General features: G+C 42.2%; 1 protein-coding gene across 2 annotated transcripts in view; it reads left to right on the top strand.

Moving 5' to 3' along the window:
* DPYSL4 (dihydropyrimidinase like 4) overlaps positions 1-13,947 on the top strand; it is a 30,976-nt gene that overhangs the window by 4,651 nt on the left and 12,378 nt on the right. The window contains exons 2-9 of one of the 2 annotated variants that reach the window (XM_019482913.2): positions 1,786-1,947; positions 3,411-3,595; positions 4,780-4,944; positions 6,101-6,162; positions 6,265-6,345; positions 10,264-10,332; positions 10,464-10,584; positions 11,958-12,114. In XM_019482913.2, the coding sequence (XP_019338458.2) occupies positions 1,931-1,947; positions 3,411-3,595; positions 4,780-4,944; positions 6,101-6,162; positions 6,265-6,345; positions 10,264-10,332; positions 10,464-10,584; positions 11,958-12,114 (857 nt within the window). In that variant the 5' untranslated portion in view covers positions 1,786-1,930. The remainder of the gene's footprint in view (positions 1-1,785; positions 1,948-3,410; positions 3,596-4,779; positions 4,945-6,100; positions 6,163-6,264; positions 6,346-10,263; positions 10,333-10,463; positions 10,585-11,957; positions 12,115-13,947) is intronic. The other variant, XM_019482912.2, reaches the window with a different exon arrangement.

The raw sequence follows: 13,947 nt of genomic DNA, 5'->3' as shown, positions 1-13,947 counted from the left end.
CACTGCTACTCCCCGTCCTCTCAGGGCAACCTCAGCACCTTGCCCTTCTCTGGGACGCTGTACTGCTAACCCTTTCTGTCTGGGTCCACCGCAGCACCCTTTCCCTGTCCTGGGTTTTCCGCGGTGCTAGCCTGTTACCAGGCTCGCTCCTCCTGCCCTGGGTTTCTCAATCGGGCCCCTCTTGGGCCTCTCAAACATTGCCCCTCTCGGGGTTCCTCAGTATTGCCGCTCTAGGGCTCCCCAGTATGGCCCCTCTTGGGCTCCTCAGTAATCACCCCCTCCCTGGGGCTGGGGTCTATGCACCCCGTAAGTGACGCCCTTGCTGGCATCTGCTGCGCCCATCCTGGGCTCCCTAATATGGCACTCCCCCTCTTCAGGGCTCGCCGTGCCCACCTTGGGCTCCTCAATAGAACAATATGGTGCTCCCCCTCTTTGGGGCTCACCGTGTCCACCTTGGGCTTCTCAATAGACCAATATGGTGCTCCCCCTCTTTGGGGCTCGCCGTGCCCACCTTGGGCTCCCTGATAAAATTGCCCCTCTCTCTGGGGCTGGGGTCTACGTACCCCGCACACAACCCGGGGTCTGTGTCCCCCGTCTGCAACCCACTGGTTGCACCCACAACCCACTGGTTGCGCTCCTTACTGCCAGTTGCGCCTGCACTGATGTGTAAGCTGCGCCTTCACTGGCGCCGTGAGGATAATGCACCCTCCTGGCGCTAGACTGCGCCCTCACTGGCGCTGGGGTACCCCACCCCTATGGGGTCCCTATGAGGACAGTGCGCCCTCTTGGCGCTAGGGCACCCCACACTCTCTGGGGTCCCTATGAGGCCTCCTCCAACCCCTACAGCCTCCCCCAAGCCTCCGGTGTAATAAACAATCACAAAATATACTGCAAGCCTCCTGGCTACAACTAAAACCTATGGCACCTAGCCACTACAAAGTAAGCCGCCTGGCTATAACCTAGCACCATTACTCCAACCTTTGGAGCGCTCATGAGCTGTACTGGCCATCGGGCTTCTACCCATCTCTCGGCCGAGGGAGCTCCTACCTCTCCGGCTGCTGGCAGAGAACTGCCAGCCTGGCCTCAGCCCTGGGCTTTATAAGGGCCAGGCCCTGCCCCCTACAGGCAACTGGCTCCCCTTAGTTGCTCCGGCAACCAGCAGCTGCGCCTGTTACCCTGGCAACCCCTCAGCTGGGCTTGTTATGACATGCCAGGGCTCGCTCTCTCTCTCCCTGGCAGTTTCTCCTCTCTAGGAGCAGGCACTGAGGTGCCCTGCGACAGAATTGATAACACAGTGTTTATCGTCACCTCATTAAGAAAACAACAGAGGGACATTACCAGCTCCCTGTTGATTCTGTGCTGTTTGCCACAGTACAGACCATAGCCAGCCACCATGTGATCTGCTAGCTAATGCTGAGAGGTGTCTGTAGGCAGAGCGAAAGGGGAGGAGGGATGCCTGCAGTCTGTGCCGAAGCTACAGCCAGGGAGCAGAGGGGAGGAGCCAGCCCTGCTGTGGGGCAGGGAGCCCCGCCCAGCCCAGAGAGCATGCTGGGATGCTGGTGTCTGATTTAATTTAAATCAGGAAGGGGTCCAGGACAGACATTGCATAAACCGGTTTGACCCAAATCAGTTAAGTCTGATACTACATACAACCAGGTTTATCTCAAACCAGTTTCAGCCATTTTCAAACTGGTTTATAGGCACTGAACTTATATATATTCTGTTACAGGTTTAAACCAGTTTCTGATCACTTAAACTGGTTTATGTCTAATGTCTGTCCCTTAGTGAGTGATCCAGGATTATAACACTGACTGACAAGGGATATAGGTCACATTGGAGGTGTTATACTGGTGAGGGCCTCATGGTGTTCTTCAGTACCATCCAATAGACAAAAATCGGATGAAACTGGGTTGAGAAAGTTTTCAAGGCAATGTTTCCTCAATGGAGGTAAGAGAGTGCCTCACAGTGGTCCCATAACATCCTTCTGCTCTCCTGTTTAATATGCAGTTTCATTTCTACTTGGGAGAAATTTTACAATCTTTGACTTCTCTTTTGCCTCAAGAAGAGTGTTTGCTTGCTTGCCCAAAAGCTTGCAAATTAAAAAAAAAAATTGCAACTAATTGGTTTAATAAAAATATTGCCTCTTCCTCAAGGGTTTTGGATGCCTTTGCTTCTAGACTTACACAGCTATAACCTATATCACAGTAGTCAAGGGCTGTTGGTGTAGCCATGGGGGTCTAAGAACATAGGCAGACAAGGTTCCTTGGGTAGATGTGATATCTTTTATTAGACAAATTAAATAATTGGAAAAAATCTTTGCAAGCTTTCTGGCACAAACACCTTTCTTCAGACTCTCCTTATGGCTGAAGAAGGGTGTTTGTGCCAGAAAGCTTGCAAAGAAGAAGTTTTCCAACTACTTAGTTGATCTAATAAAAAGATATCACCTCTACCCAAAGAACCTTGTCTGTCACAGTGGTCAAGAAGTATAGCTACAGAGTTTGAATGGGCAGTCTTCCTTTGAAAAAAGGATGGTTTATGAGCTATGTGACCTTATGAGAAGTATGAGTGGAGGCAGGGAGAAATGTCAGATACTCAGAGGTTTAAATAGTTTTAACTTTTCTCCATTTTCCAAGTGAAAAGATCTCTAATATACAAGGGCAGCAGTCCGGGGAAGCTGATGGAAATTCACAAATGCACACATGGAGTCACAGAAGTGTAGAATCAGAGGAAAACAAAGCTGGAAGGGATCTTGAGAGATCATCTAGTCCAACCCCCAGTTTATCGTTGGATCATCAATCTAAACCAGGGGTGCTTAATCCCTGGCCATGTCATCCAGCCTATGGACCAAAAAGGTTGAGCACCTTCATCTAAACAATCCCAAACAAATGTTTGCCTACTCTGCATTTAAGAGTCCTTCAATAACAGATTCCACAGGGTGCTTAACCACTCTCCTAATCAGAAACTTTTTTTCTTAAAGCAATATGAATCTCCCCAGTCGCAATTTTAACCTCTTGCTTCATGTCCTGTCCCCTGTGAACACACGGAACAACAGATTGCCATCATCTTTATAACAAGCATTTTTGTATTTGAAGACTGCTGTTAAATCCCCCGCTCGTCTTCTCAGCTGTAGCCTAAATCCAGTTCTTCCAACCACTTCTTGTATGTCCTGTTTTCTAGAGTTCTCATTATTTTGCTGCTCTCCTCTGAACTCTTTTCTATTTGTCTGTATCTTTTGTAAAAAGTGTGGTGTGCCCAAAGTTGGGCACAGTACTCCAGATAAGGCCTTGTCAATACTGAGTAGAATGGAGAAACCACTTCTTTTGCCTTGCATACATGTTTTAACAAAATAAACTAATATTTTTGTTTAAAAGTTACTTGCAACTAATAGAGTATCTTCATTCTGTCTTCAGGCAAATTGGTGAAAATCTAATAGTTCCTGGTGGTGTAAGAACTGTTGATGCCTATGGCCAGATAGTTATGCCGGGTGGAATAGATGTCCACACAAGACTACAAATGCCTGTAATGGGAATGACCTCTGCTGATGACTTCTATCAAGGCACAAAAGCAGCCCTAGCAGGGGGAACAACCATGATAAGTATGTAACATCATTGAAATGAATTCTTATTGATGTCTTAAAGCAATAGATTTGGTCTTTTGCTACGTTAGAGATTATTAACGTAGGACAGAAAAGAATGTAGTTTGACCATGTTAGTTAAAAGTGTGCTTAATTAATGATGTATTGTGCCCTATTTAATACTACCTGCTTTTTTAAAATAAAGAACTTCCACTTAATTATGAAACACCTTTACAGTAATGAGGAATAGCAAGTACCTCTATTCCTAGGCCTTTTACAGTAAAAAAATGTGTATTTTTACAGCTTGTTTTATATAGGGTGGAAAAAATGTGACTTGGTTAGTCAAATATTTTGATGAGTTTTTCAACTCCAAGGTCTTGAGTTAAAATTTTGTTTAGGTTAAAATTGAAAACAATTTTGGTTTTCTTTTTCTCAGTCTCCACCAAAATCTCATTGCAAATAGAACATACATATTTACCAATCAATTCCTGACATTGCTTTGCTAAGTGAAGGCATAATCTCAACAATGTAAGTTTTCCAGGTCAATACGGAGAAGTATAGGCAGAGCTGAACAGGAAAATACACTACCAGTGGCATGGACGGTGCTCAATTGCCCACTGATTAGGTCAAAGCAGCTGTGCACAAACTTCCAAGACCAGAACTGGTCCATTGTACATATGAGATCACATACCTGTCTCAAGTTGGTATAATATCTTGGCAGTATGGGACTCTTTACATGTGCTCCAAGAGGAGGGAGGGGCACTGTAATTAGAGCAGCACCCGAGAACTTAGTTAAAGCACCCCTGCTACCATTTTGAAGCATGGGATGGTGAATAAATGAGATGCTGAGGCTGCTACTCTGTGTCTAATTGAGTCTGCTCCGATGCATGCAGGCACTGGGCATGTGTATAGATGCCCTATGATTTTAGGTTTGAATATCAGCCATAACTTTGAATGATCATCTTCTGTTGGTCTCATCCTCAGTTTTAATGGTATTTGACTATATTTTGAGATATTAGATATCTTATATTTGTAATTCTAGTTCTAAAATTAATTTGAATTCAAATTTCTCTTTCCTGCCATAGAAAACCAAGTTAAATAAGTAGATACTGGGTTAAAATTAGAACGTTATAGTTGTAAGGGATAATCTTGCACCAAACTTCAGAAAGTGTAAAGGTTGCTGATTATCTGTAATATTTCTTCAGTTGATCATGTATTCCCTGACTCTGGAATGAACCTACTTGCTGCATATGATCAATGGAAAGAATGTGCTGATAGCAAAGCTTGCTGTGATTATTCACTGCATATTGACATCACTCGCTGGCATGAGAGCATCAAAGAAGAGCTGGAAGCCCTAGTAAAAGACAGAGGTAAGGACAAAAATAATAGCGTTCTAACAACAAGAAAGTATGAAAGCTAAAACAAGAAAAAGGAACAGATTCTTCTAGGGCAATTTGCATCCCTATAATGCAGTACTTTGGAAAACATGTATCCCTGTAATGTAGTACTTTGGTGGCTTGAGCCCAGTTCTAAGCTTCTTACACAGAGAAGCTTCCCACTAACTTTCCACTAGCTTTGCCAAAGTAAGGAATTACAAGACTGGGCAAGTAGATCTAGCAGACTAGTTAACTTGTACCTGAAATCCCTCTGTGTAAGAACCCAAAGATGCCCTCCAGTGTACTTTGGAAACCATATATGCCACAAGATTACATACATTCCACTGATTGCACTTATTTAGATTGCATCTTACTTTCAGATATGTCTGCACAGAACTGACTTAAGTGGAAATTACAGTTTTACACCCAGAGACAGAAATTGTCACTTAACATGGAATTTTTAGTGACTCTCCCATTACATTTTTGAGTGGCTGAGTTAATGAAGAGCTGTCCAGCACTCAAAGTGGCCATTTTTTCATACTTTGTCACATACATCAGTAAAATGTAAAGTATTCCCTAGAGTGACCATGATTTAAAAATCATTGACTTTTATCCACTTACAAAAAAAACCCAATAGCAAAGTATGTCATGACACACCACTAAAAGAATTGCATCACACATTGTGTAGAAATGAAGAAGGAGTCTTCTGGAATACAGTACACATAGATGCTATATATGTATTCTCTAACTAAATAACAGTTCTTTGATAGCAGAGGATCTCCCTTTGCAGTATATTGCAGTTAATAAAATAATTAAAGTATAACTATTCGGTATTAGCTAACATCAGCTTGCACAATTTAAACCCCTTCTGGGGACAAGATGAATTTTAGATCTATGAATTTGATCTCTCCTGATAGTGGTTTACCTACAACTTATGTTTCATAATCCACATTTAAAGCCTGAGCTTCACAAGAACACACACTAGATTTGCAGGTTCTTCTCCCCAAACCTAAAGCCAAGGCCAGAGTCCATTTCTATCTTACACACTAACCTAAAAACCTTCCCTAGAAATGAACACTGTCTCTTCAGCCCATCTCTAGATCTTTGCTCTTAGCTGTAATAATAAATACATGTGTAATTTTTTTTAAAGGTGTGAACTCCTTTCTAGTTTTCATGGCGTACAAAGACAAACTCCAGTGCACTGATGCCCAGGTAACGCAGAACCATTGACTTGCAATACAAATAATCAGCTATATTTAGAATATAAGATTTGACCACTCTGACCCTGGGATATTCTTTTTTTTTTCTTGACAGATGTATGAAATATTTAGCATTATTCGAGAGTTGGGTGCCATTGCCCAAGTTCATGCTGAAAATGGAGACATCATTGATGAGGTATGGTATATATATTCCTTTATATTAAAGAGTATTTGTAATGTAGTTATTTAAAGCAAAATATTACTTATAAAAGATCCAGTTGCTTGAAGAGCAGTGGAAAGCAGAGCAGAACCAGATACATTTCCAGTATTATGGTCATTCAGTTAGTTCAGTAGAAAATGGCAGAAATCAGGCCAGAAGGTATATGTTGCTAGGGCCACATGGCTGTTTTTTGTGACAGGAGCAGCATGTGCCCACCCAGCACATGTGGCCCGTCATGGTATTACTTAAGTCATTATACTGAAATCACTGGGAGAAACTGTCATTGATTTTGATGGTTTATGAGCGATGCGCATTACAAAACCACTATAAGAGCAAGCTCCATTGGGTCTGCAGTTTAGCTGCTAGTATAGAAGTTTATATCTTTTTCAAGTACTTCTTGCAATGTTAGGTTTGCACACTGCCTTACTGGGGCCTGTGGGGAATACAGAGATGGTACGCTCCACACACCACCTTTCCTGCCTCATCCTTCTGGGCTGGATTTGACCTCCAGGATAATCTGATAACCTGAGTTTAGAAAGAAATGGTCTGATAGCAAATCCTGGTATGACACTGTGCACTGGAAGAAGAATCTTTGGAAGAGCACCTGGACTTTGTATTTAAAAGCAGATGCATCCTGTTTGCATGTACTCTATTATTATCCTCACAGATGTATAAATATATGCATTTGCTATGGACATTTCAGGGCTTCATGCTTCACTAAGGTTTGTCTTCGGAGATGTTTATTCCTGTTTTGTTTAGAGCTCTGAGGATCCCATCCTGAAAGTTAAGGAGATTTTGGGCTTTTACAATAATGTGCATTTCACCTGGGTCCATACTTGCAAATATAAGGGCAAATAGCAAGAAAGGAGTGTTTTGCATTCAAAGAATCATAGAATCAGTGGACTGGAAGGGACCTGGAAGATCATCAGGTCTGGTCCCCTGCCATAGGCAGGAGGTTAATGAGCTCAGAGTAGCTCAACGAGGTACTTATCCAGCCTCCTCTTGAACATCTCCAAGGCTGGCGACTCTACCACCTCTGCTGGGAGTGTGTTCCAGGCTCCAGTTATGGAGAAGAAGTTCTTCCTTATATCCAATCTAAATCTCCCCTTTGTTAATCTGTGACAATTGGTCCTCATCCTCCCAAGGGGTACCTTCTTGAAGAGTTGCTCCCCCAGATCTTGGTGTTCCCCGCTGACATACTTGTAGGTGGCTATCAAGTCACCTCACAGCGTCATCTTCTTCAGATTGAACAAGCCTAATTCCCAGAGTCTCTTCTCATAGGGCCTATCCTCCAAGGCCCCTAACCATGTGGGTAGCCCTTCTCTGCACCCTCTCAAGCTTATCTGCATCCTTCTTGAAGTGCAGTGCCCAAAACTGGGCACAATACTCCAGTTGCAGCCTCACCAATGCTGAGCACAGAGGGAGAAGCACACTCTGGATGTGTTGGCAATGCATCAGCTGATGCACACCAGAGTTCTGTTTGCCCTGCTGATACCTTCATTGCAAGGGTCTATTCATTTTCATCCAGCTGCTTTTTATTTTTTGAACAGGAAAAAATGCAAAATAAATGTTGGGAATAAACAACACAGAATAAAAATAAACTTGCCATTCATTCTAAATTATCTCAGGTAACTGAATGGCCATGTTAAATGCAAGGAAAGTTTCAGACTAAATACTGTTTCCCAATACTTCAAAAGGCCTTTGTAATAACAAACAAGACTGAGCTTAATAGCAGATTCCCTCTTTAGGATTTTAACTGACAAACATTCTCTTTTAACTGGCTGTAATTCCAAGAAGTTCTGTCTTCAAAAGTATTTCTTGAAGCTGCCAGCTTGATGACATTAGAGCTCTGTGGATGAGCTTCAGGGAATCTGCAAAAGGAACACAGAGGGTGCATCTACATGAGACAATGCGTAGTAGACTCATTCTACTGTGTATTAGCATGTCACAGCAAAAACTGGGCTAGCGCACAGTAGAAGGAGTCTACTGAGCATTTAGCAACACACAAAGACTGTGTGCTGTTGCTACTGTGCATTTATGTAGTACCTCATATTAGAAGTATTAAACATAATGCACATGCAGATGCACCCAGGGGGTACACTAATGAAAATCACATAAGAATAGATCTTTTAAGAGCTACAGGATCTGGTCTGTAGGACTATTTAGTAAACATGGCCATGCAATTCATCACAGTGATCAACTACTAGCTAAACATGAGCCTTTAATGTCATGAGAACACCTAAATATGGGGGAAGTCTAAAGGAGACTGTGCTATAAAAATCATTATCCTATTTATTTAGGCATGTGCTTCAGAAACATGAAGAGAACTTGGATTCAGCTCTGTGTGTGTCTACATAAGACGCTTACTGTGCAGTAGCCTAATAACATGGTGCAGTAGTGTGCTGGTCAAAAACCATGTTAATATGCTACTGTGCTGTTTTATTAGGCTATTATGCAATAACTATCACAAAAAACCCATGCACCCACACTACTGCACAGTAACTGTAGTTACTGCAAATTTAGTTAGTACTTCATTAAGCAAGTACTGAACTAAATGCACAGTAACTACTGTGCATTAGTGAACACTTAGATAAGCCCTATATGTATGCCAGAGTCTTTTGGCCTATACCCTAAATAATATGAAGTCCCCGATAGTTAAGGAGGTGGTAACAGGAAAAAGTGACTGCACCCACCCAGAGATAGCTAGGACCCAGGGCTATACAAATCACAGGCAGTGCTGATGAAGAAGGATTGAAGCCAGCACACCCAGGGGATGTGTGAATTTGGTATGTTCCCTGATAAAGAATTACACTATTTGAAACTTAATAAGAGAAGTTTTTTAACCCTCAACAAAAACCTGGATGAAATGCAGTCCATGGCAGCATTGTTTATTCAGTATTCAGAGCTTCAGCAGGGATGTTTTCATCTTTCTGACTTGGCACAAATAACTTTATATCACTTCCTTTCCTTTTTCACATCCTTGGGACAAGATATTTACCAGAATTTGGAGATTTCATTGGAATCTGACAGGCCTTGTTGTGAGTGCTTCTGCTGTGTCTTTGAATGTATGATCTTCAGGCTGTCAACCATGCACCTTAGTGCCTGTGCCACCCCTGCCCCTTTATATTGCTACATGTGGGTACTAGGAGGGAGAGGTTCCTAGTTTACTAACGGAATGTACATTGCTTGCTCCTAACTCTCTCTCCAGAACGGTGCTTTGGGTAGTGCTACGAGCAAGGAACTCACTTTTTCCTCTTACTGGATTCCATATGTTGTAAGCATTTGGCTCAGTAAGTGCCTACTACCTCGAGATAAGCACACAGGGGAAAATGGTACCATAAGCAGAAGAATGCGAAAATCAGTGCTAATTAAAATTGTAACACCCCTCTGTAAATGGGGGAATATACAGAAATTTTCTCTATGCTTGTTTGATATGACCTGTATAAACTGTTATCACAGCTAAGACGTGTGGGACTTCACAAGTCCCTCAAGATTTTGAAAAGGATAACAATGCCCTGTGTAATTGGGCTGCTCAGCATTCAGCTTCCTGCTCTACAGTGCACCTAAGATGTATGAATTAGTGGTTCAGGAAAAACCGATCCTTGGTCATCATTTGTACTTAATTGTTTCTAAACAAATGAAAACACTATTATGTTGTCAAACTATTAGTGTGCTTCTATGCTAAGGTAGTGGCATGAGATTAATTGTAGGAAGATGTTATACCTTTTAATAAGATGCTTCAGTTGTCATGGACATAAACATACTCAGGGATAGTAGTCAGGAATCTTCACAACCTTACAAGTGTTTCTGAATATAGTATTTCAGATCCCAGATGAGTTTAGACAAGCTGTTCATGTTACTTACTGCTTCTCTCATTCATCTTCATTTACCTAGGAGCAAAAGAGACTGTTGGAACTTGGGATTACAGGACCAGAAGGGCATGTTCTCAGCCACCCAGAGGAGGTAATGTCTTTAGGTCTTCAAATGGACCTATTTAGAGCTTTAGAGTACTCTCTGTTCATGTCCATTCAACTAAAAGAGATGTTTTAAGGCAGTTATGCCTTAACAGTCTGGTTATGTTCTCGTTTCCCAAGGTTGAAGCAGAGGCAGTGTACCGTGCAATCACAATAGCAAAGCAAGCCAACTGCCCCTTGTATGTCACAAAAGTAATGAGCAAAGGTGCAGCGGATGTCATTGCTCAAGCAAAAAGAAAAGGTAAAACGCTGCTTCATATTTGCACAGTAACTGAAACTGTTTGTTGCCATGAGTATCACTGTGATGGACAATTGGTAATGGTTTACTATTAGTCAATGTCTGGCACACCTGAAGAGCTCAAACACTTGATGTTAGCTCTGTTTTCAAAATGTGCTGAAGTTTAATTGCACTAATGTGAACTCAGCAGAGCTGAGAATATTTCTTATAGACTTTGCTACCCAAAACTCTTCTGGCACAGTTGAAAAAAGAATTATTTTTTTTTTAAATCACTCCGTCATGCTTTGAACAAATGAGCCTGGAAAAAGATGAGAAATCCATCTGGTGACATTATAGGAAGTCAGAGAACAATTACTCCAGGGAAACAAGGTACAGGAGACACAATGCTTAGAAGGCAGTTACTGGGCACACATGCATTAATGCATCATAATTGCAATCCATTAAGTTTAGTAACTGTGGTGATACTAACAGTGCAGTAAACTCATTCTGCTGTGCATTAGTGCATTAGCATGGCTTTTGCTGTGATAAACTAATGCACAGTAGAGTTAGTCTGCTGCACTTTTAGCATTTTATGTAGCATCTTCCATTGGGTCATATCCTGAGCAGGGGTAAATCAGGGGGTTTCTATTACAACTGGTGGAACTATGTTCATCTCCACCAGCTGGGGAACAAAATGCACAGTGCATGGACTTGGGTAATTGATAAAGGTGAGAGACCATTATATACAACTGATCTCCAGTGCAGAAATTATAGATTGTTTAGAGTCACATGTTCACAGAGTAGCCTTAAAGACACAAGAGCTTTTAAATCTTCTAAAACTCCCAGCTTGAATAATTTCTCTTATTAAATTAATCAAAGGTGACAGAGCAGTTATTAAGTATGGCAAGGAGCTGCTTACCATGGCACATAAAAGACAATCAAAAACATTCAGTCATGAGCATAGAGGACCAAATCTATCCTCAGTGATTCGATCCTCTGATTTCAATGGAATTGCTCTTGGAATGTTTTTCCTCAGTTTTTGTATACTTTTTGGTCCCAGTTGAAAGGATTTCCAATTTTCCCTAGCATGTTACAAGAATGGAGCTAGCTTCTGGAATGCTTGTTTAGTCATTTTCAGGGGAAAAATCAGTACTAGACAAGATTTTATTTACAAAGTAAAAACTTTGTAAGAGCTTTAGGAAATGGCCTAGACTCTTGTCTGATTGGCAGTTTACTCATACAAGCAGACAAGTTGGCTGAATTTCAGTAAAGTAATAGAAACTGGATCAAACCATCCTTTATTGCTAATCTCAGGCTTTGTACTGTGAGAAAAGAGAGCTTTCCACTGGGAGCATACTCAGGTTATCAGACTATTCTCTAGTGTTGTTATTCTCTAGGCACAGTTGTGTATGGAGAGCCCATTACAGCCAGCCTTGGCACTGATGGGTCACACTACTGGAGTAAGAACTGGGCCAAAGCTGCAGCCTTTGTCATGTCTCCTCCAATCAGTCCTGACCCTACTACACCTGAGTATCTCTCTTCACTGTTATCCTGGTAAGTTGGAAAGGACTGAAGGATTGTGCAGTGTTTACATTCTCACTAAAATTGAAAGAATCAATAGAACTGAGTACACTGAAATTTTTGGGTTAATGTCAGCACCGTGACCTATGGGGTAGAATACTGGTTTTAGAGTCAGACCTGGTTTCAGCTGCAGTTTGGCCACTGATTTGCTGTATGACACCGCACAAGTAATTCGCTTCTCTTTGCCTGTCCCCTCTTTCCCCTTCTGGGCTTTATCTATCTTGTGTGTTTGGACAGTAAACTGTTTGGGCCGAGCCGTGTCTCTTAATATATGTTTATCACATTATATTGTGAAGGATTCCAGAGCACCAGATGTGATATAACCAAGGAGGGATGAGAATGGACTAGAACTATCTCTCTAGCTACAGTATTCCCTGTACTAATATGATATTAAAATTGGAAGAAAAGTTTTACAGGCAATTTGAAAAGAAGGGTTTTATTACTGATGATTTTAGAAAAATCTATGAAACATCTGTGAATCTGTTGCCTGATTGGCAGTTCTATGAAATATCAAATCTGTGCAGTGTTATAAGCCTTGAGGGTCAGATGTCACAGAGTTGTCAGTATGCTATCTTAGGCAACAATGCGCAGTGCAGTGTTTCACATAATCATATCATGATATGGCACTGTTAGATTGTGTGAGGCACTGCACACACAGAGGAAAAAAGTAAACACATAAGAAATAGCTAGTTATCTTATGATCATGTCTTCTCCCTACCATCCAGGGTTAAATCCTGGTCTTATTTATATTAATGAAAGCTTGGCCACTGGTTTCACTGGAGCCAGAATTTCACGTGCAGCAGATTTTGAGATCTCAGCTATGATCAGATGTTACATTTGTAGCGCTATAGGAGTTGAGGGGACAGGTGGTACAGGAATGTTCCAGGATGAAGCAGTAGCTTCTCTGTAATGCTACATTTTATAGCACTTGTAATGCTATCTATAACATTTGTAAAGTGCACCATAGCACTGTGGTGGTCACTTAGACCCCTGATATCCCACAGTTCCCTAGTCTGCCTCACCCACTGCTCACTTCAGGGCAAGGAGAGCAGGGTTGATGGTCACTGAGTTCAGTCACAGGGGAGAGCACAGACTGCCTGCTTCTCCACTTACCTGCTCCCAACCCCGTGAAAAGTTAAGCCATCTTTGAGCACAGAACCAAAATCAGGCTCACTCATGGCAAGCAGAACTGTGGCCCCCCACAAACAGAAAATACAATCTGATTATAATTCAAAGTAAATGCAGCATTTACATCTAATATTACAGGTGTTTTTGGGCTTCATAAAAACCCATCCCATTCCTTCCTCTCCTACCTCACTGTCATGGCTCTGGTTCTTTGAGCTGTAACAGGTTCTGGTACATGGAAACTGGATTTATCCTGGGCTTAATCAAGTCTAAGATTACCTATGGGCCAGGGACAGACATTACATATAAACCAGTTTAAATGATCAGAAACTGATTTAAACCTGTAACAGAACAGAGATTCAGTGCACATAAACCAGTTTGAAAATGGCTGAAACCAGTTTGAGATGAACCTGGTTGAATATAGTATCAGATTTAACTGATTTGGCTCAAACTGGTTTATGCATTGTCTGTCCCAAACCCTTTGCTGGTTTAAGATAAACCAGACATCCCCAGCATCCCAGCATGCTCTTGGGCTGGGCGGGATCTCTGCTTCAGCCCAGCCAGCCTGACTTCACCCCTCTGCTCCCCAGCCCAAGCAGAGACAGGCAGGGGCGGAGGTCTGGCCAGAGAGGGGTTAAATTCCCCCCTCCCTGTGCCACCAGCGGGGACCTGAGCCGGGTC

Source organism: Alligator mississippiensis, chromosome 6 (assembly GCF_030867095.1).
Source record: "Alligator mississippiensis isolate rAllMis1 chromosome 6, rAllMis1, whole genome shotgun sequence".
Lineage (NCBI taxonomy): Eukaryota > Metazoa > Chordata > Crocodylia > Alligatoridae > Alligator > Alligator mississippiensis.
The sequence above is the reverse complement of the archived record's forward strand: the minus strand, read 5'-3'. Positions and strand labels throughout refer to the sequence as shown.